Here is a 23,620-nt window from a genome sequence, read left to right as displayed (position 1 = left end):
AGGAGAGATCAGTCTCTCCTAGAAGAGACATCATGAGGCAGCTGTGTCACTACATACTTGATCTGTTGCTTCTACCAAGAATATTGTCAAACTCAAGTATTTAGGATACTAGTGGATGTTAATATAAACACTGTAAGGTGTATTAATTTAACTTCTCAGGAGTACTTTCCAGACCATCTGTAAGACAGTCTGAGCATTCAGTGTTGTAACTGCACGTAATCCAGGAGCTCCACCAAGAACCAGCAGATAAAGGTGGTTTTGTTTGGTGTGTGCATATGCCAGGAGTTTAATGTTTGATGTTTAATGTAATCAGAGCATCCCCTGGCACACCTGTCACTAAGCACCAGGGATGGGTGTTCAAACACAAGTGCAGTGTGATCCCAGGAGAAGCTGAAGTCAGAGTGCTCAAACAGAAGTGATACTGCTCCTTTTAAATAATGAAGGTATTTAAGCCTCAGACACTATAGTAAAGGCCATGGCAAATTCATTACCATCAGCAAAACAGGTCAGAAGTGTTTTGGAATCAAGCTGCTCCTGTTGGTGCCAGAGGAGGTTTACCACAGGCTTCCCCAGAAGCCAAATCAGGTCATTGCTGAGCCTTTGCAAATTCTCAGCTTACCATGATGTGCTCTGGTTTAGTTGTTGAACCGGACAGGGACAGGAGCCACCACCTGAAGTTTTGTGTCTGCACTGCAGCAGATGAAGCTGGCTGCTTGGTTTTGCAGCATGTTGTTTCACCATTTGCTATGCCGTCCATAGCACTTGGCTTTAAGGAGGACTTTCAGAAGTATTTAGAAATAGTTTTGGTTATGAGACAGCTTGGAAAACCTGTGTCACAGATTTAATGAAGTAAATGCCAAGTCATACTGAAGCTTAGGAGGTCTGTATTTTGCTCAGCAGTGCTAGGCAGTTCGCCTCCCTGGTGAGGTGGTGGGAGAAAATAGGAAGAGCAAAAGCAAGAAAACTCATGAGTCAAGATAAAGGCAATTTAATAGGTGAAGGAAGGAGTAAAAAACAGCAAATGAATCACTCACCACTTCCCACAGGCAGACCAATGCCCAGCCAGTTGCTGAACATAGGCCACCTTGGAAGCCAGCACCCCACCCTCCTTCTGCCTCAGGTTTTGTTGCTGGGCATGATGTTACATGGTAGGGAGGTGAATAGCTCAAAAATACAGATCTTTCCTCAAAGGGTGTGGGAATTTCTAGGCAATTGTAGGCACCACAAAGTCGAAAAAATAGGTACAAGGATAGATTTGTCCTCCCCGTGATGCTTAGGGAGTCCTTTCTTTAGGATGGTGTGACAGACGTGGGGATGTGGGTTTCCTTCAGGAGGATAACTAGATGAGAGGTATTTTCTTTTTCATTCTCTCAAAAGAGAAATGACTGTTTATTTAAGCAAGCAATGCAATGAACCTTCCCATTGCGTTTCAAAAGAAACCTGGAGTTGCAACTACTTAAAAAACACTTTCTGCAACACAAAACACTGTTCTGCTCACATAGATATTTATAGAGGAAATTAGTCGAACTTCTTGATGAGGTTGGATTGAAAAGTGATGCGGCTGGCAAACACAATTTCCCTTTTAAGCTGTTTGAGCATTTCTGTCATAACAAACATTGCCCCCAAATTGTGGCACCCTTTCCTCTCACAAATTTTTGAGTGGTGCTGGAACACACTCTGATATGATTCCTTTTCATTTCTGACACAGCTATGTATTTTATGGATTTACGCTGACAGCATTTCATTTCGGCATCATTATAGCATCACAACTGACTTTCCACACTGAGTACACCAAGAGAGTTGTGTGATGATGCTATACTAAGAACAGTTAGAATGCAAAATAACCCTGCTGAAGAGTAATTATTATGCATGAACACAATCAGGTTTTCTTGCTTAAATTTTCAGCGGTTGCAAAGCTGGATAGTCTCTTTCTTTTCAAAATGGCCAAGATATTCAAGGTATAGGTGAAGCTACCCCAAGGCTGGAGAATGTCGAGCCTGGTGGGTGCGCATCCTGCTGTTCTGGGTGGCAAAGGTGGGAACAGCGCTCATCAGGAGTCACGAGTCAGTCCATCGTCTTTGGCCCCTCAGAAGTCAAGTGCCTGAGCTGGGCAGTGAGGTGCCCAGATGTCTCAGCTTCCATCACGCGCAGCAGAAGGAACTGAAGGGGGTTTGATCTGTCAGTGTTAGACCCGTCTCTTAAGATGGGATGAGATTTTGTTGGGACATGGTGGTCTCAACTGCAGAGGGAGCCTAGAGGAGTGAATTAGTCTCTCTGCCTAACTTTAAGGCAGTTAAAGTTGGGAGAGCCTAGCTGCCCCCAACGGGGTAAAGAATGGCACCTGGAGAAAAATACCGAGATAGAAAAACAACAATAAAACCACACCAAACCCCCAACACATCTCATTGCTCTGTCTATAAATTCCTGGCTCTGCAAGCTGGGGAGTAAAGTGAGTGAGCTGCCTCCCTGGGGTGCAGGAAATCCCAGGCGGCGAGACTAAGCCAGGTGCCTCTCTGAGACCTCTGTGATGAGGGGGAATCGATCCCACCAGAAATGCTCTTGCAGTGACATCCAGGCAGGCCAGCAGTGCAGACACCCCAGGATCACACACATCTCACCTCTGCTGCGGTGGGTGGCTCTGATTCCCTGAACCCTCCTGCAAAACCTCCACCTGCCCCTGGCTGTTCCCACGCTCGGCTCTGCTCTGAGCAAGGGAAGATATGCAAGTTCATGCACAATTACATTAAAAATTAAAAAATATTAAGATAGTGGCAGCTCTAAATGCAGCAAACCTTGGATTTCTCAAAATGTATGATACTCAGAAAGTCTTCATCTCCCTTATAGAAGTGCGTTCTAACACAGGCTATAATTACAACATCAACCACTATTTTTTTTTGGTAATTGGAACGTTTGTGTTGGCAAGGATATCCAGGGCATGCTTAGGAAGTGAGATATAGGTCAGTATTTTTACTGTCATTTTAAAATTAGCGATCCTCTCCCTTAGTTACTGCATTTGGTACAACAAGTAGAGTCAGTCATTTCTTCATGATCTTTTGCAGGAGCGGGAATTTTCTGGTCTCTGTAGTATGTAAGTGCTGTACTAACCTTGATAACATTTTTCCTCAGGTGAAACAAGATAATGAATAGCATTACCTCTCCTGTCTGAGATGGAAAAATGAGACAGAGGAGACTTGCTGGAGTCCAGACTAGAGTCAGCTCTTTGGTCTTCCACATCCACGCCACCAGCACAGACGCCACTGTCTCCATCTGTGTGTGGATGTCCTCAGGCAGATAGAAAATCAGGGCCTTATTTTCTTCTCATTTACGTTTTGTGTATGTTTGGCAGTGTCACAATGTAATGAAGTAGTAAGTTCCCTGAAAATAGTGTGTACCTGAAAGTAGAAAAGTTCCTGATGTGCTTTTAGTCAGGTAAATCCTCAGTAAAACTGTGCCAGCAAGCCCTGGCTGCATGGGACAGGGAGTGAGAGAAACCAGGTGGGAAAGCACTGAGCTGGGGATACAGTTTTTCAAGGCAGCAGCAGCATGTTTCTTCTTTTATATTTATGGCTCAGCTGATGTGAATCAAAAAAGTTACCCGAGGGTGATTATGATTATCTCGTTCTGATGAGAAATCCCAGCTAAATGTGAAAGTCTGGAAGCACAGCTCTGGGAGCTTGACAGCCCCAGTCAGTCTCAGTTGAGTGGTGCAGTTTCCTCTGCCTGCTTCAGAGAGTGAGCAGCAGCAGGATTTATGACATGAGTGTGGAGTGGTGTGTGGGTATGTCACCCATGAATAATGTCAGGCTTATATTTTATCACATTTTTTTTTTCTTTAATAAGGAACGACACAGGAATATTATTAAATATTAAATAAAATTCTGCACGCCTGATGGCTTGTGTATTTGCAAGTGAGTTTATCTGTAAAACAGCAGGTGATGCTGCTGCAATCCTTAAATGTGCTGTATGTGTTTCAGACCCCAGAGGAAACCTCTGCAGAACCTATAGGCCTCTACTGGGCATCCTTCTGCTTGTCCAAGTGGAAGGATTTGGTGGTGAGGACAGCAAAAAGGGTCTTCAGTTACAGGGTTTCTGTACATACAGCATACGCTTCATATCCAAACTTGGAAACAGCCACAGTTCCCATCCATAGTTGTGGATACTTCATCACTGGAAGTCTTCAAGGTCGGGTTGGATGGGGCTTTGAGCAAACCTGATGTTCTTGCCCATGGCAGGGGGTGTGGACGTGATGATCTTTAAAGGTCCCTTCAAAGCCAAATCAGTCTGTGATTCCTCCCTGTGCAAAAGTCTCCCAGGCCAGAAAGAGGTTCCTACATTTTTGTGAGCAAGCAGGAGGATGAGCCACTCTCCTCATACCTCCCACAGGCATTGCAATGGAAGAACGTCATTTATCACAGCATCATCTAAGGTTATTCCTGAGCTAGTAAAGCTTGAGCAGAGAGACACTTAAGGGATGAAGCTTGTCCTTTCAAACCCAAGCCCGCGCCTTTCAGCTGCCTCACCCCAACCCAGATGTGCTGCATCCAGCCTCCAAAAAACCTGATTCATGGCTTCATCCACAGCCCACTGCCAGCAAGCAAAAGATTTCCATTGACTTCACTCAGTTTTGTGGCTGGCCCCTGGGACTCAAAACACATTGCAAAAGGCCAGTTCTCTGCTGAATTTGTCAAGGGTCTCCTGTGTTGTCAGAGCCAGCGGAGCCTCACTGGTTGCTGCCAGCGGGGAATTTGGCCCCACATGCCGTTTCCGTCGCGGATGTCGCAAGCTGACTTCACCCTCCGTTCATCTTGTACTTCTTCTTTAGCTTGGGAAATGAGCTGCAATTGAAAATGTAGCTTTTTAAATATGAAAACCCGTTTACATTCATTAAGTTTATGAAATGATGGTTAAAAATACAACCTGAAATGATGTGTCTTGATCTTTTGCTTGATTTTGCTGATATGTGAGACTTTTTGGAAAAACCTACCTCTGGGATGACTGCCAAATGTTTGCTTCTCTATTGCTACCATATTTTGACCTCTAATGGAACTTTCTAATTACATCACAAATATTGTTATATCATGCAAATTAGGAAGCTGTTAACATAGTCCAGGATAGAATAGCTGAAATATAACAGGCTGCAGCCACTTTTCATTACACTCTCAAGGTTTAAAGAGTTCAGAAGTATAAATCCTCAATCCTGCCTCTTCGAGTACTGAAGCGCACATTACCTCACAGCAAAGCAAGCTGGTTACTTAAAGAAGCTGGCTGATCCATGAAACATTATTTCTGTCATTTTCTATTGCCATCTTTTGTAATAGTTTATTAACAATGATTTGTGTCCTGTTGAGTAAGCTGTGTTTGTATAACACCACTGGCACTATATTAGCTGAGACTGAGGGCATTCTGGCTAGTTAGTCACAGCTATCGAATGTTTGGAACTTAATTTTCACTCTTTTTTGGCTAAACATCTTTAACAAATATTTTGCTGCAGGCTAGAAAAAGTCCTAAATAGTCAACAGCAGTGTTTGCAGGACTGGACATGCATTTACAGCCAGATGAATACATTTGATGGGCTCTTGCAGTGGAAACACAATGACATCTACTGGCCAATGCAGATGGCTGTAGGAGCGTTGGCAGGAGGATTATGTGCAGAAAACAGCGCAGATTTGACTCTGCGAGGAAAGGGGATGTCATCCTTCTGAGAGACGAGATGATAAACCAGAAGAGCATCCACACATATCTCAAGTAATATAATGGAAATTGCAAACCAGAAAATATACAAGAAGTACCACTTGTTTATTGTCAGTTGAAAAGCAAGCAAACAAGCAAAAAACCAACCAACCAACCAACCAAAACACTGATGCAAAGCTTCCCTATTGCCTTCAGTAGTGGCTGTCAGAGGAAAAAAAGAGTTAAGGCAATTTACACTGGGTGTAACAAGCTGAAATCCACAAAAAAAGATCCAAAGTGCAGAAACATGCCTTCTCTGCTTTTGAAAAAGAGATGCATGGAAGCAGGGGTTTTTGATATTCTAAAATGACACAGTCCTGATTCCTGCACTGCACTGCTATTAATGCATTTTTCTCTTAACATGATGCAATCTCTGTAAGTCTTGTGCAGAAAATTATACCTAATCAACCCCAAATGCACAGTATTCCAGCAGGAAGGTATTTCTCTTGCAAACAGTGTTATTAAAAATAAATAAAGGAGGCAATCAAAACATGTCTGTTTCTGAAGGTGTGAATGCTAATGATAGCAAAGAGAATAAATTTCCTACTAGCACACACTTCTTACGTTCCAAGTGTGTCATTTGGAAATCCCTTGTCTTCCATCAGTGCTGCTCCTGTAATTTTTAGGTCCGTTGCCTCAACAAGACGATGCAGTTCAGCAGAACCAGCACCTCAAAAAATGATCATATTGCTTTCTAAAACAGGTAGGCTGTTCTAATTGACTCAGTCAGCAGCACTGGGTTGCAAATGTTACGCAGCTACAGTATCAGCACAGCATCCAGAAGAGGAATATACTGTGTGGAAAGGAAGGTTTTGGCTCCAGTTCGTGGAAGCAAATCAATCTAGAGCTGAGGGATACAGCATGGACTAGATCCAGTCCAGTGTTGTGCAGTCTTCTAGGTGGTGAGAAGAAAACCTAGGCTTTCCAAAAATGGTGAATACTGTGCAAGAAAGCAAAAGCAGCAAATATGAGCAATGTGTTGATATAAAGCTCTGCATCAAAGGTGATCATCCTAATCCATGGAGACCTGAGTACCACTGTGCACTGATTTCTGCAAGCGTCATGAATGTGCTTGCACTGGAGCAACAACTTGTGGGCTCTGTTTATAACATAAGTGAGTGGTCCAAAGCTCTGTACAGTGCTGCATGTCACTCCCTCACTTAGATTTCATCCCTTACAGAGGAGAAGAGGGAATGTGAGCAAAGGGGTTGGGATTTGACCCTATGTCACAACCTCCCTGCTCAATAATGGGCTTTTCACAGTGTTGTTTGCAAGGAAGAAAAGGAGGGGAGGGAGGAGAGGGAGTAAACAGAAGGAGAAAAGGCAAAACACAGAAAAGAAAAAAATGGCAAGGTGTTACTAGTTCAGTTTGCGATCATACAGATCTAAAAACGGTCTTCTTCACAGCAAAAAACCAGAAATATGTGACAAAAAAATTCTGACAGCCAAAATATTACAGAAAGTTCTTATCAGACCATATACAGCAGATGTATCCTTCTGTGCATCGGATTTACACATTCTCTGCAGGGACACAGGGATGCTGGCAATGGGACAACTGTGGGCTGGATTTCCCTCTTCAAATAGATTAAGAGCATCAAAATTGGCATTTCACGCCTGGTTGGCAGCATCGAGGATGCAGGACAAAACAGGAATGTGTGTATCTGTGAAGCTGCTTGTTTGGGTATGACATCCTGGGTTTTGATTCTGAATGGCTAAATTGTATCAAGGAAAATAAAAAAAGTGCAATAAAGTGTTTTCCATATTTTCTGATATGTGTAACTTCTTCAAACAGAGCTATTGTGGGTTGTGAATTTTCATGTTAAACACAATGACACCTAATAATGAATAAAAAATAAACCAGATGCAGACTTCTGGGCTGCTGTCCTATGTCACCGTGCCACCTATGACTTCTGTAAGTGGTCATGTATATTAGTGATTTACTTACTGCAGTAACCAACTAAGATGTGGCCTGAAAACTATGTGTGGCACTCATGTCCCTGTTTAGTGCTAATACAAATTTTCTGCCTTTTACACTGGCAGGTGGGTGCACATGTGTATGTATCCAAGGTACACAATAATTCTGGGTAATAACTGAACACTATCCAGCATCTCCCAAGTTATTCTCTTCCCTCATTTGACTTTTACTTGTATTTCCCATGTACTTGATTATGTAGGAACTGTTAAGAAAAAAATATTTGTTCAGATAATAAAGGGTGGGGTTTGTTTCACTGACCCCCCCCAAATCTGCTGGATCTCTTGACCAGCAAGAAGACAGTCAGTGGTATCCTTTGCTCCCCCTCCAAAAAGCATTGCATTGCCTGGGTTATTTGTTTAAATGGACACTGTGACGTCAAACTGGGACCTAAAGATAGTAATTATAAACACTTTTTTTTTTTAACAAACTGAAGACTCATGGAGATATTTCTATGTTTATCATTTCCAGTGGATACAGGGGATTTTGGTATGTCTTTATTACAAATAAACATCTTCCTCTCAGCCAATGCATCCCAGACAATGCAGCCTTATGCTCCCACATAGGAGTCAGGGAGATAAAATGATGAGAAATTCATTACTTAAACCTGAAATGAATCAACTAATTTTATTTGTCCAAGTTGGGAGAATGAGGAATACAGAGGGACAGTTAAATGCTTGAAAAATATTCATAAAGTCTCAGAAAATTAAGGTGGGAGGGTTAAACACCCTTGGTAAAAAAGAACAGATGGAAGAACATTTGTCCTCAGGTGTGCAAGATCTCTGCTATTGCCAGTTAAACAGAGTGGAGAAGGGCCTTTTACATAAATTTGTGTTTTCTTGTTTTCAATAGAGAGGTCTGTTTGCCAACGTGGATGTACCTTCTTCACATACATGTAGAGATGAGCCAGAGAGCTTTGCACACACAGAGCTGCAGTCTCCACCTGGGCACCTTTCATGAGCGAGCTGCTGTTATTCACCTTCGAGTACTCACTTTGAGACATCCTGGAATGACCTGCATTTTGGGAGCACAGAGCCTGTGCTGTCCTTTGGACACTTAATTCAGGCACTAGGAGTAATGAACACTTTGTTTCCAGCCTTACAGCATCATCTGTCAAGCCCAAAGACAGAACTCCTCTGGGACACGCAAAACTGGACATGGGAACTCCCTGGGTGAGGGGCGAAGCCAGTTGAGCGAGGATGGATGCCAAGGCTGCTCTGCTCTTGCTTTGACCTCTTGTTGGCCCTCAGTAAATCTCTTCATTTTCTTTAGCAAACAGGCAAAAAGGAGACAACCGCTGAGGAAGGGATGATTACTAGGTAGCGAAGGAGGAAACTGTGGAATGGGTAAACAGCACGGCCATGCTAATTATTCTTAGCAGCTTTTAGTCCTCCTCTCCTTTTAAACATGCTTTTTCACCCTGTGGCAACACTCAGCTGCCTTATTCTGGTCCTGCAGTGCTGAGATTGGACTTACCACCTTATGGAGGTGAGATGGAGGAATACAAAACTTCTTTTTTACTAAATGACCAAACACAAACAGTTGTTTTTGACCTTTTCTCATTCTTCAAAGACCAACCAGAGAAGGGAACAGGATGCACACAAAATACCCTTAAACCTGTGAGCATCTCCTGGTAGGTGCTGTTCAAATGACTTTTGAACGTTTCAGCATATCTTTAGTTCTCTTTGATTTTTCTGAGGTCATAGGGGTGGTTACTGGCAGAATTATACAAATACAGTCTTCACAGCTCAGCAATCCTTGGATCCAGATTTGGAGTTCAATGTGGGTGGCATAGAAGCAAATGCCAATAAGAAGGTTAGGACAGGGCTGTTACTTACAGAAACTAAATGACTCAGTATAAGCCTTTGCAAGCTGCAATTAAAGAGCCAGGAGAATATTTTGTAACTACTAAAGTGTAAGGGGGAAACCTCAGCTTTTTGTAATGCTGTTTTATTTTCTTTCTTTACTGCATGTTTTAATCTTGCCTTAAGACATATTTCTGTAACTTAATGTCAATCAGAATCAATCACTAACTTTCAAGTCTTCTGCTGCTAGGAACATTTGCAACTCTGCTGCGGGAACAACTTTCAGCTTATTTTAGGGTCAAGACTTCAGACCTCAACAACTGCATGTTCCCTTTGTCGAGAGAGCCTCTATAGTGCCTACAGATAGATTTTACTAAGCTTCCTATAGACTTTACACTGGTTTTGCATGGTTAACTTATCACACAATGACAAGGTATTGTCCAAAAACTTTTAAATAAAAGCCACCACACTGACACACTGTGGATCAATACAGAGCTATGCGAACCTCCGAGACAATACAAGTTGTTGGGTAAAGCACTGAATGGAGACCCAGGAAAGTTGTAAGTTATCGTCCCATCTCTGCCACTGTCCTACTAATGCTGCTGGGTTTGCAGGATGTCTCGGTTTCTCAAGTTTCCCATCTGTTGAATGGGGATGTGGTACTCACAGGCAATCTCACTGTAGCTGAAGGCACATTTTGGGATGCAAGCACACAGAGCAATCAGTGAGTGTCAAGAACACATGCACAGGCTACAGTTCATATTGTGGGAAGTACTGGGATGAGTTACCAGAAAGAAAAAAAAATTACCATATAAAAAACCTTAAAAAATCTGATTACAAAGTAAAACAGAGAAATATGGGTTTGGTGCATTACTTTAGACAAAAGAGTTTTGTGTGCATTTACGCGTGTGTGTGTGTGTGTGTGTATGGACATACATATGTGTGCTTGGAGGGGTGCATGGGTGGATGTATATGCATATACATATATACAAAAACAGGGATATGCATATATATAAACATACTACTGCAGTGGTGTATCTATGCCGTATCTATTCTTTTGCTTATACAACAGCACATGTATCATACAGACAATAGCTGAGCAGGAACCAAAAGCATTTACTGACAGCAATAAAAGGGATTTGTGTTTTAGAAACAGAAAAGCAATTTTTGACTTTTACACTTTTTCTGATCAATCCATAGTGTTAAATATTTCTAAATTGTCTGGTTACCAAGTTTCAGTCATGTGAATTTGGTCACTGATCAGATCATAATATATACATATTTCATGGGATTCATACCTTCAGATTTCTCTGAGCTATTAATGAAAAAAACAAGAATAAAAAATTGCTATATGGAGTTCCCTAGGGAGGGAGGAATGACCCCAGATTTACACTGTGAACTGTCCTGCAATCGTTGTCATTACTGAATTTTCAAGACAATTGTCACATCCCAGTGGATTTCAGAGCATATTAAGTGCAGTCCTTCCTGGGGAGGCTGAAAAGAAGGGGTATTACCTGAAGACCTGCCAGACCAACTGACTTCAGACTTGCATGGGTAATGTTGCCCTTGGCTCTGATGAGGTATACCAATTTTCAAAACATGTCGGAGATGCCTGTGGATTTTAGAACACTTTGAAATCTCGGTCTTAAATGAGAAGTTTTGCTCCCAGGGCATAACTTTGAAAACAGAGTGCAGGAAGACAGCAAATGAGTCACAGCAAAGCCCTCTGGAAGCTCTGAAGAGCACAATTTTGATATAAGAATCTGAGCAATAGAAAGGATTCAGTTCTTGTTCTTTTGAATCGTTCTGAAGTATTGATCCCCTCCAGTACAGCTCATGGTATGCTTGTGCTCCTCCACACATAAAAATTAATAAATGATCCTTTGAACACAGTAAGACTTGCCAGATATTAGTGCTGAGATATTTTTTAAAGGTGAGCTTCACTTCTTAAACAACCTGTACCCTAGAAATTGATGGGATTCTCTGATTTGTCATCATCACCCAACAAACTTTTGCATTTTAGAGCTCCCAAAAAAATCAGCTGTCCTACAGAATGTTATTCTCACCATAAACTCCAATAATAGATCATTGCACCATTAAACACGCTGCTTTCAAGATGCATTGTCAAGGGTTTTCAAATACACATTATTTTTTCTGCTCCATTAATTAATACAGAACTGTTGTAATTTATATATGGTAAAAAAAAAAAAAAGGAAATAGGAGAATAAATGATGCTATGACACTTTGTAGTTGCAACCTCCCATCAGTGGAAAATCTCCAACTTTTTTCTTTTGAAGAAAATGTGACCACCTCGCTATTTAACACATTAGACTGAAACAGTCAATAATTTTTTTTTTCCTACATCTTGATTTTGCCATTGAAGACATTTGTGCTTTCTGTAGCATCTGTAGTTGCTACTGCCCCATAGCATATAAGAACAATTTATCGTTCAACATCTCAATGTAAAATCAAATCTCAAAGAAGTGAAAATCCCAATGGCACTTTCACAAATCAGTGAGGAGTTTGTGGTCTCTAACTTCTTTCTCAGTCTGAAAACTATTCTTGTAGCACCTTGTAAATAACTTTTGTTTTGGTTTAGAAGTGCAAAGCAGTAATTCACAAAGCAAACAGCAATAAACTCATTATTAAAATCCATATTTCACAGATATGATAATTTCAATACTAAGAAATGCAGCATGTCTTTTGATCACTACCGATCCTGCCTTCGAGAGGTTTGGGAAGGGGGTGGAGGGAGGAATTGATGAACAGTGATAGCGCTGTTGGATGAAAGGGGTTCAAGGAACCTTCAGCATTTATGTTAAAGCTATCTTTTTTTCATGTGGTATCCTATGGTTCCATCCTGAATCTCAGCCATTAATATGTGATGTTATATCAAGAAACCACGAAGGAAAATCCTGCCTACCAAGAAATGTAACCCCAAATATTACCAGAACCAGTGAATAACAAAGCCAGGATGAGTAACCATCCAGATACCCCCCAGCCCGCAGTGTGGTGCAGACTTTCAGGGTAGGGAACAAAACAAACAGACACGAACAGTTAAAGAGCTACACAGTTTCATATTAGATTTGTTTTCCTGCTTGATTACGACACCAGAAACTGGATAGAGACAAGAGATGCCTATCCTGTGCTTCACATCAAAGGGGATGCCACGTGTTTTAATACAGGGTCAGTTAAGTATTCCAGTAGTTGGTCAGTATGTTAAATTGTCCTGAACAGACTGAAGGCATTCAGAGGGCTATCAAAGGGCTAGAAACAGCCTGAGATGGGAAATGTGCTTTCCTGATAGCATATTGTTTATGCCAAAAGGAGGAATGACATTGGATTACACGTGCTTCATTTTAAACAGCAGACAATGATCCAGATTTGTGATGTGAACACGAAACATGAAGTTTTATAGCAAAGCCTTGAACCTGAAAGCCCATAGTCTCTGAGGAAGGTAAAATGAGAAATCCAGACAACCTCAAAGGATGACAAAATTAACGTTTGGCTTCAAATTTTGCAGCTCAGCTCCAACTTCTGAATGAAGCGTGCAGCACAGTCTGGGCGATCCCAGCTGCGCCTCCCATGCTCAGTGCAGCCAGCTCCCTGTGGGAGGGTGTGGGCTCTTGCACCGCTGTGACCCACAGGGCTCATGCTTCGCGTGTGGCATGCTGTCTGTCATCTTCACAGCTTAAAAAAAGGAGAAGGGATTTCTAATTGATCTGAGATCGGAGGGAGGGAGAAAGAGAACACGTATTCTTCTTCCCAGTCCCCTTTGCCACAGTACTGCTGCCAAAACTAAAGCAGCCACACAGAGAGCTGAGGAAACTTTTAAAACTTAATTAGGGAAGAAAGCAAACAAAATAATACTACAGTGTGTTTACTTAGAGCTGCAATGCTGCCAGAGAAACCACATAGCTTGCATTTGTAAGCTATGCTTTTCATATAAAACATATTTAATTAAAAGAGGAGACAAGACAACAAGCTTTCTTCTAACTCCATTTAAACACATGTTTATGTTGTGTTCTAAATTCCCCTTGGGTTAATGTGAAGCTGGGCTAAAGCTTAAAAGTGATGTATCCTAGGTAGTTTTATTCCCTGAGTTTGATTGCAGGACCCCATGGTGTCTCATCTGGAGCTCCCAGGATCCATGGACACTGTTATTCAGATGGGGTCACTCGTACTCCTGTCCTGATGTTCCAAGGCTGAGCTATGGATTTGCATTCTCTCACATACTGTATTTTCTGCAGCTTTCGAAAATATTAATTTATTTGGTTTGGCCATATTCTCCCTTGTTCTGTTTCCCTACCCTGTTACAACCATCAACATAACAATTTCTGTGCTCTTTTTGTGTTCTTCTGGAAGGAATTTTAATGGATTTGTAGAAGCATCTTTGCATGGCTTTACGTTTTACAATGACTTACTAAGTAGACCAGGAAAACAAAGCTCTACCCATGAATGGTGCACACTTCATATTATATTTGAAATAACAAACCATGCTTTTTCAAACTGTACTTATGTAAATTAACAGGAGAATATCACATCTTTTATAGAATTTTAATGAGGTTGAACAGAACAGCACATGCAGCACAGTAATCAAGTGGGTTAGTAGTGAATTTACCAAAAAGATTTTTCATGAAAGAAGACACACAATGGTTCTAAATATTGACATTTTCAGTTTCCGTTTGAATTTTCAGATGTAGAAAAATTGTTTTGGAATACAGGCAATTTTTTTGGGTGTTTTCTTTGAATGTTGAAAACAATAATAGCTTAAAGACAAAAATATTTCCAGCTCACAGTCTGATTTAGCACCACTGTCTATAAGCGAAGGTGCAGGATTTTTCCCCTAAAAATATCTTGCCTCCCATTATGCTGAGTTTTTATGGTCTTTAATCATTCTACCCACAATTTCAATTTTGGATCAGTTCACTGAGTTGAATTGTTTTAGAAAATTTCAGCTGAATAGTAGATGTTTCTGAAAACAAGATCAGAGAAGACCCTCAAAGGTTCTTTGCAATCCCTCTCTCTTCCATAGCCACTTGCCAGAGAAGTGCTGGTGCCTCTGTGCTTCAGGATCTGGCACTGGACTAAGGAGAGGAGCTGCAGAGTGGAAGGTGGGGAGATGGTGAGCAGGAGGGTCCACGAAGGAGCCTGGCGCTCCTCTGGTGTGAAGCCGCCTGCATCTGGCACGCTGCAAAGCTCTGCTCACACATGTTCAAACAGAAACTTGATAAAGTTTGGCATCTTTCAAGTCTGCACGAGGGAAGCAGAGCTTCCTCAGGAATTGCTTCTTTTGACTGTCAGATAAAGTGTTTTGGATGATAGAGGTCATATGCTTCAGATGAAAGAACAAGAAATCCTGCAATAAATGAGCAGCTCAAGCATACACTGAATCAAAGCAGAGCTTCCTTTCAATGCCCAAAAGCTATCAAAGTGCCAAGCACGCGATTGACTGAAGTCCAGAAACAGCTGGTTCTCTCTCCCTTCCAAAATTGTCACATAGTTCATTTATTTAATAAGAAACACTTTCTATTATGTGGTTTCATCCTACTATGAGGTGCATAAATGAGTACCTGAAGCCATCCCGATGAGTTACACCAAACAGCATTTATTATGGCATCTTTTTTCTTCACTGAAATGGAGCTTTTGAAAGAAAACCATCTGTCCTGTTCCCACTGCCAGGCCGTGCTGACCAGCCAGGGGCACACCAAGCACAGCCTGTGTGAAGAATGTGGGCTTTACTTGGGACAGACAAGGACAGGCAGTTGTCTCTGCAGCCAACAGCAAACATGGCTGGTATCTTCATCAGCCTCCGTTTCCCCAAGCCTTGGGGAAAGACCTGGTCTATTTTTTAACAGTATCCATGTATAATAGTTTGAATGTCCAACTTTTTGGTGGGTTTTGAAGCAGAGTGTCCTGTGCTAGGGCTGATTTTGGTCCTGTTGAATCAAGGACAAGCTCTATTCCACTCTGATACAGGCAGAAGCATCCTGTGAATCTTGAGTTACCCGTAGCTTTTTCTACATCATTTATGAAACAATTCATTTTGCAGTTGTTTCCCACAAAGAAGGGCTAATTCTGCATCTTTGTAATTTACAAGGCACATTGGAAGATTCCACATAATATTTAGCAGGCAATTTGTGCCATCATAACAGATCTTTGGCTTGGTTTCTGAATCAGAAATGTCTGGCATAGTATGCAAAAAAGAACTGTCTTGAATATATTTGAATATTTAGAGAGTTATTAAAAACTTCATAGTTCTGAAGTCAGAGATACAATTTTGTCATGATCTGCACAACGCAAAAGTAAGAAACATGGGACAGGACTATATGCTCTTTTTTTTTTTTTAATAGCAGGAAATTAGACTGTACTTTAGTGTTTACCCTCAGTTTAGAGAAGAAGATTGCTGATTATACTGGTTTTTTAACAGATGACAATGCAATTTATCTTTGTCAGGACTACCAATGGTTCTGGAAAGGAATATAACATCATTGCATTCTATATTTAATCATTTATTTTGATTCGCAAAAATAACTCCTCTCAGGATGCTCTTGATAATTTAAAAAAATTACAGCAATTATGACAGCTCAATAAATACTTTAGCTTCATCTTCTTCAGTCAATACATTACCGATAAGAGAAAAAAAAACCCCAAACATGGAAATGTTCCTCCAGTCTTTCTATGTTCATAGCTAGGACTGTAGCAAACAACGTGGCCACTGTGGCCAATTCATGGGGTCAAAAACGGTCTTCTACTTTTCATTGATTTGCTGCTATCTTAGAAGGATGGCTAAGCAACTAATGCATTTTGCATCTATGCTTTACCACGGATTTTTTATGTATCTTTTGGAAAAGGCTGAGATGCTTCTCACACAGTCCTAGCCACATAAAGATTTAGGATATTGGCTACGCCATTCTGTCTGCCTATGCGCTGCCCCATGACAGAGCTGATAATTGCCTTCCACATCCAAGGCACCATGGAGGATGGCACAGAGATACTCTGGTATGTTTGTAGGATCCACTCCAATTTTAGCATAACTAACACTGAGCCAGTGCTCAAAGCCCAGTTGGATACAGAAGAATCCTTTATGGGGTATATAAATCACATATACCCCTGCACAGAAGCAGTGCTGCCTGGAAGCACAGGCAGCTGTTTGTAAGAGGCAAGCGGAGGAGTTGCACTCATGCACGTTAACTAAAATTGTGTCTGGACTCAAGCTGTGGCATAGATATTTTGAGTACTGATGACTGACAGGCCACTATACAGAATAATATCTCTAATATCTTATTATATCTTAACAAGTTCTGATGGTGAGTCCATACACAGAGATTTGGCATTCAACTGCCTCTGTAGCCTCTTTGCAATCCCTGATAGTGCAGAGCCCTTCAAGGACTTTGGGATATAAAAATTGTTAATGGGCAAAGACAGACAAATAAGCCTGTTATCAAAAAGCTTGCTGAGCCTACAGCTCTATCTCCTGCTCCCTGGGGAATTTACAGGCAAATTCCTTGCTCCTCTGGCAGTGCACAGGGAAGGCGCAAGGAGGGGGCTGGAGACCCGCAGCTGGAGCAACCTGGAGGTGAAGAGCTGCTGCGGGGATCCTTCTCTTCTGCTGGGCAGGAACCACCTGCCCCAGAGGATGGGCAAAGTGGTCTTTGGTCTCTGTGGACAGAAAGACAAAGTGTAAAAAATGTTGAAGGTCACAGATCTGGCTGATGCATCCTGGTTAGTATTTGAGCCACAAAACGTGCACCCAGTAGAGGGCTTAAGCAGGCCACTAAAGGAAAAGGACTCCTAAAAACCACTCAGGGTGGATGTAGCAAGGAGAAAGCTGTCAATGTGCAACATAAATATGGTGCTCATTACTAAAGAAATTAAAAGTTTAAATAAATTCTTTAAATGAATGCACCCTCAGATGATTCAGTGGAATCGCATCAGTGCAAATACAACTGATAAAGCAAATCAGTTTTTTAACCTCAATCTTTTAAAAATTCAAACATACTGAAGGACAGAGGGGTAGACAAAACGCATTAAGTCCAGAAATCCTTCCTCAAATAAATGTCTGCAGAAAATACAGTTTGAAACTATAGCAAGATCAACCAATTTGAGGATCAGGGCCTGCTAGGGCCCATCTGCCCATCCTAAGAGCATCACAGGGACTAAGAGAACTGAAAACTGCCAGTGAGAAAAAGTGAAATGATAATAGTTTTCTTTTATTTCGGTAAGTTTTGTCTTACTGGGAACTTCAGTTTTCCATCACCAAAGTCCTTGGGAGAATAAACATACATCAATAAATAGTAGTGAGCAAAATAGTAGTTTGCTCTTTCCTGTCTTGCTCACATATGAGGACTTAGCTTTTGATGAGGCAGTACACTTTAATGACATTTCTGAGTATCCTGGGAAAGCTTAATGCTCCCTGTGCCTATGGAAATATTTCCTTTTAGTTTTGAAGTGTCAATGATTTGACAGGCTGAAGGAATTTAACAGGCTCCGTAATGAGGAAGGACTTTGTCACTGCTGCCACCGCCTGAGTTTCAGACTACTTGCTTTCTTCAGAATATCCTCAGCTGTTGACATTTGAAGATTTTTCCATGTGGGTGGGTTAGATGTGATGTTACACAGCTGAAAAAACTTTATGTAGAGCTGGGAGTTGCAGCTTTAGCTGTAGGTGGGAGACAGCAGAAAGCAGGAGCTCATCGGTCACAACGTGATGGCACAGTCTTGAGCAGCCCCACGAGCCAGTCAGATTTCTTACTATGCCTCCTCTTGTCTCTAACCCATGCTTAAAAATGCAGATAAATAAAATTTGAGATTATGAAGCTTGGGTTTAATGGGCTATTTCATTCGCACTGAATTCTACACAGGTATAAAGTCCACAGCTCTCTCTTCTGGTGGTGAAAACAGAACTAAAAATTAACCAACTTTTATTTTTATTGTGTCCCTGCCACCTGCACACATACTTTTTGAAACAACACAAGTTGCTTGTTCACCCTCCATCTATTTTAAAAATAAGGTTTGCAACGGAATTTCTTGGCAACGTCTTTGACACCGTGCAGGTAAACACGGTGCAGATGAATTTTCTGCTAAAAGCTGTCTCTGAGTTCATTCGACACTATTTTCTGACAAATAAACTGGAGCTTCAGTTTCCACACGCGCTCCTACCCCGCCGACACAGCACCCGGCACGGGCTGCGCTTCCCCCAGCCCAGGAAAGGCCCTTCCCGCCCCGGCCCCCTGGCTCCGCCCCGGTGCGCCCGCCTCAGGCTCCGCCGCCATGCCGGGCGGTGCGCGGGGCCTGTATCGGCGGATCCTGCTGCTGCACCGGGCGCTGCCGGCCGCGCTGCGGGCGCTGGGGGACCGCTACGTGAAGGAGGAGTTCAGGAAGCATAAGGCCGCCGGGCCCGCCGAGGCCCAGCGCTTCTTGCGGGAATGGGAGGCAAGTGCCCGCCGCCCCGCGGGGTCTGACGGGGGGGCGCCTCCCCAGCCGCGTCCCGCCGGGTGTTCCGGGCCCTGCAGCCCGGCCCTCGCTGCCTTCCCCGGCCGGGAGGGCCCAGGCGCCGGCCTGGGAAGGGGCTCCGGCCTCTCGCAGCCGGTGGCCGGCCCCGCGGTGACCTGCCATAGCAGCGGCGTGCTGGATTGGCGTTGTTTAGGGATACGTGTCGTAGAAGGGGAGACAGAAAATGCCTGGTAGTTGCTTCGCTGCTAATTACCACTGATCGCTGGTTCGTGTGCTGAGTGTGTGTTCTTTCTCTGGCACGACCCCCTGAAGGGCAAACTCGTTGCAAAGGTACAAAATTCCTTGTAGTTCTACATCCCTGGGCAGGTTATCTCTTGTGGTTCTTATTTCCTTGTCTCATCTGTGTGTGATTATAACTATGCACACACAAGTACTTATAACAGAATGACAATTATATAATTAGCTATGTAACATGTATTAAAAATACACAAAATTAACTGTATAATTTATAATAATACACTATATAAATGTCTATGTATTTGTAACTACATACATAGCTAATTGTATAATTATAATTAGCTAAATACATATGTGCAAATAGCCTCCCCATGAGCTTGTATTTTGCTTTCGAGTGACATTTTTTCAGAGTGTTTCCTAAAAGAAACAAGTCTTACATGAACAGTGTTTCTCTGCTTGCCCCCCCTCCGCCTCTCCTCCTGAATTTAGTGGCTGACACCAGCAAGGGCAGAAAAACAGATCACAAACAAGTGATCAGGAGGTAGCGAGTTTCAGGAGCAGCAGAGGAGGGAGACTGGAGGGAGTTGCCCCACACGCCTGAAGTCCAGCCGATGCCAGAGTATTAGTAGGCGCCAAAATATCCACAGGACAGGCAAATGTTATAGACACTTCACAGAGGAAAACCTCTCAGACCACGAAAATAACTGCAAGAGACAGATCTATAGACAAGTTTCCCATTAATTTTCATGCTCACCGATCTACTGCTTTGGTAGTATTTTTGAATCTTGAAACTGTTTTCCTTTCTGTGGAAGAAAATTTTATTCTGCTGTGTCCTGGAAGCTGGTTTACCATCAGAAGGGTAATGGGGGGAGATCTGACCCGTCCCTTCTACCTGCTGTAGCTGAAATCTTGCCGGGAGGGGGGGAAGCAGCTCCAATATCCTTGTGCTGGGACATCAGGAGCCAGTGGGGAGAACACTCTCGTGTTCTCTTCAGAGGAAAGGAATAAGTGTATTTTAATTGCCTCTTGCCAACTGGTAGATCCTGAAATCAGGAAAATTTATATCTACCTCTCAAAAGCCTGATGCTATTGTAATTCTTCATTGCCATTTACTTGATATTGCCAAAATGTTTCCGCGTTGCTGCTTCCAATTTTAACATGAGCTAAAAAGACAAGTTACAGGTTACTGTTTTCAGTGCTAAAATCTTCCTTAAAATAGTTTTAGAAAAGGAAGAAAATGTTACATTGAAATATCTTTAGCCATTTCTGTGAAGTAAACAAGTAGTGAAAATGTTTCTCTGTTTTAGAATGTTTTAAAAGTAGATTATAGGGAAAACTGGGGAAAAAATTAGACTACAAGGAACAGAAGTTGAATTTTGAAACCTGACATTTAGTGCTATTAGCTATGATATGTGCAAGGAAAGGAAACTGATTTAATAACTGTTTTGAGTGTGTGCATATAAAGAACTTTGCAAATATGTCTGTCTTCTAACAAGATACTGGGAGAGATTAGCACATAGTTAATGTGGCTCTTCTCATCTTTAATTTTTACTTTGCTCTGGGATTTTTTTCTTCTCCAAATAATAATAATCTGTTTCAAGGGTGGAATTTTAATCAGACTTTCACATTTATGGCGTGTGGGACTCTGCGTTTTACAATGTGCCGTGGTTCCCAGCCCCTTGAAGCCTTGAGCTAGATAACTGAGGAAGATGGGCTGTAGATGACTTGGATTAGGCAACAGAGAAAGGCGCTTCAATTCATGTGTGTCCTCTTTGCAGCCATCCTGGGCAGCAGACACCCTTTTAAATCAGCAGTAGGCTGAAGGCTCTAGACTAGTTCTGGCAGAACACACTGGCGTAGAGGTGAAGCGTCCAGTTCTTGAAGGGCTTATGAATCACATGGTGACATGCGGAGCTGTGATATGCTGCTTCACATACATGAATCATAATTGTACTTATTGACCCAATATCTATTTTTATTAAAAAAAAAACCAAGCAAACCAAACAAAAAAAAGCCCCAAATAAATCACTACAACATTAATAAAAAATGATGTTTATATTCCCTGTTAAGTTTTAGCAATTTTTTTTTTAATGCGAAGTTAGAGCTCTGTTAACAGTATTTTGGCCTGTTGCGCATGTCAGGCACCTTTCCCGATTTGCTTGTTCATTAAGGTACATGGTGTATACCTTAAGTGTGCACTTGAGTGCTGTCAGTATTCCATCTGGAAAAGTTTTTTCCTCATGTCTTGTTGCATGCAGGGTGTCTGGTACAGAGTGCTGTGATGTCTCATATGACAGAAAAATACTATTCATAATTTTATATTTAAATAGTGTATCTTAATGTGTATTCACCAGAGTGTTAAGGTTATGGATATGACTGCATCGATGTTTCTTGACTTTGAAGGAGGACTTGAGTATGAAATGTAATCTTAATAAGCCACCCCATGTGCTTTTGGAATGAAAATTTCCAAGGACAACTTAATTTTAACATGAAACTACTTTTGTTAAAGCTCTTCAGGCTTTGTTTGGATAGTCAGACCTTCTGTGTATGCTTGAAAATATCCTGGTTCATAGTCTGTATTTGTAGTATACTTTATTGTCCTCCAATTTGATTTGTATTTCCAAATTGTTTAGTTAACGGACCTGGCATTTTAACTACGTTATGGTTGTGCCAAACAATTTATTTTCCCCTCGGTGTTTAAATTATGCTGATTCAAGGGAACTGGGCACATTGGTTGCTTGTCAAAGAAAACAAGCTGAGCAAATTCCCTTCATTTCTTGTGTAACGTGGTGAAAAACATATAGGATTTTACTTTTAAAAGCTTTAGAAAGAACTATTAAAGGAATTTAATTTTACAGGGCATTTGAGCAAACATAGCTTCTAATATTGCCGTAGTTCTTTAACATTGTGTTCTATTCCATTGCCTTTGGGAAGAACCTAAATCTCAGTGCAGGACCTGAGTGCTCTGCCTAATTCTCAAATTGTTACGAGCATTTTGAGTATCCTTACAGTGCACACAAGCTCAGGTACAACAGGGAGATTTCTAAGATTGGCTTTGAAAAGAAGTAGAGGAAAAAAAGACGTAAAAGGGCTCCCAAATAATGTTGTCTCAATATGTGAATGATCTGTATTGTTTTCGCATAAAGAAGATAAGAAGGAATTGCCGCCTTTGCCATGCACAGGGATGGAGGGATTTAGTGTTAGAACTTGGCTGTGTAGATGGCTCATGTCATTTTATGGGAAACCTAAACTGACCTGTTTGTGTGTACAAGATCGGAAAACTATCTGTTGAATATCCTTGGAAGAGATCTTAAGTGAATAAGACTGATAGAAATAATCTGCAATTATGTATACATTTATGTGAAAGTAGAACAATGTAAATTTTGCATTTTTCCTATGCATGTTGGATCGATGGGTTTTGTCTTGAAACCTCCTGGAAAGTGTTAAAGGGTGATAAAAAGAAAGCAAGCTTTGCTGTTCAGGAATTATGGTTGTTCAGGTAGATTCAAATCAAGTATATAAATTATTAATGTATGTTCCTTTCTATTTTCTAAATATTTAATATTTTAATTAAAATAATTGGTACTCATTTACAGGAGGTGGCTGATATAATTGGATTGATAGTGATTATTACCTTGAAATGCTATTGAATTAATGTTGACAGATATAATAAGTGAATTAGTTCAACGGTGTTCTAAATCGTATGGTAGCTGATGAGAACGCTTACTTAAGAACAGGTAATATTAAGATAATTACTTTACTCCAGGTTACAAATGATATGATGTAGAATATTCAGCTAAGTAATTTCAGTAATAATTTGTTTTACATCATTTAAGTTAATTCTTCTTTTAATTTTGAAAATGGCCAGTTTGTACTTAGGCTTGTTTAAGAGGCCTGACCTTACAGATAGGAAGGTCTGGACTATCTTGAGATGAGCAGAATCATTCTGCAGAATTACATGACATTTTCTCACATCTAATAGGTTGCATAAATTGCCTTTGAAATGCTTTGCCTGCTCTTGACTCTGAAAGCATTTTTATAAGCTTTCAGATGAGCTGAGACTGGTTTGGGAGCTGACACCTGCTGTTGTATACTCAGAAGAAAGGTGATATTTTTTCATTCCTGATAACAAATCTAGGTGTTATATTGATAAAATTAAGGTGTAACTATATCCCTCTGTCTGGAGAACTTGGTCATGTAGCCTCTCAGGTATGGTTAATTTTTTTAATTGGTGTGATATCAGATATGATACAAATAATTGTCATTCATCAAATTTGTCTTCAGTTGCCCATGTCACTTACAGTATTTAGTGTGCTGGGATTTTTGTGCGATGGTCTCATCATAGTTCCCAGGATGTAGTTGTCCTGATACATGTTTTTCTGTTAATGAGTGGATACACTGACAGAATTTTTTTCCTTCT

General features: G+C 41.3%; 1 protein-coding gene across 1 annotated transcript in view; it reads left to right on the top strand.

The window, feature by feature from the left end:
- Positions 1-18,745: 18,745 nt before the first annotated feature.
- SDHAF3 (succinate dehydrogenase complex assembly factor 3) overlaps positions 18,746-23,620 on the top strand; it is a 31,328-nt gene continuing 26,453 nt past the window's right edge. Inside the window, exon 1 of the mRNA XM_065832238.2 lies at positions 18,746-18,942. Within this exon, the coding sequence (XP_065688310.1) occupies positions 18,781-18,942 (162 nt within the window). The 5' untranslated portion in view covers positions 18,746-18,780. The remainder of the gene's footprint in view (positions 18,943-23,620) is intronic.

Source organism: Patagioenas fasciata, chromosome 2 (genome assembly GCF_037038585.1).
Source record: "Patagioenas fasciata isolate bPatFas1 chromosome 2, bPatFas1.hap1, whole genome shotgun sequence".
Lineage (NCBI taxonomy): Eukaryota > Metazoa > Chordata > Aves > Columbiformes > Columbidae > Patagioenas > Patagioenas fasciata.
The sequence above is the reverse complement of the archived record's forward strand: the minus strand, read 5'-3'. Positions and strand labels throughout refer to the sequence as shown.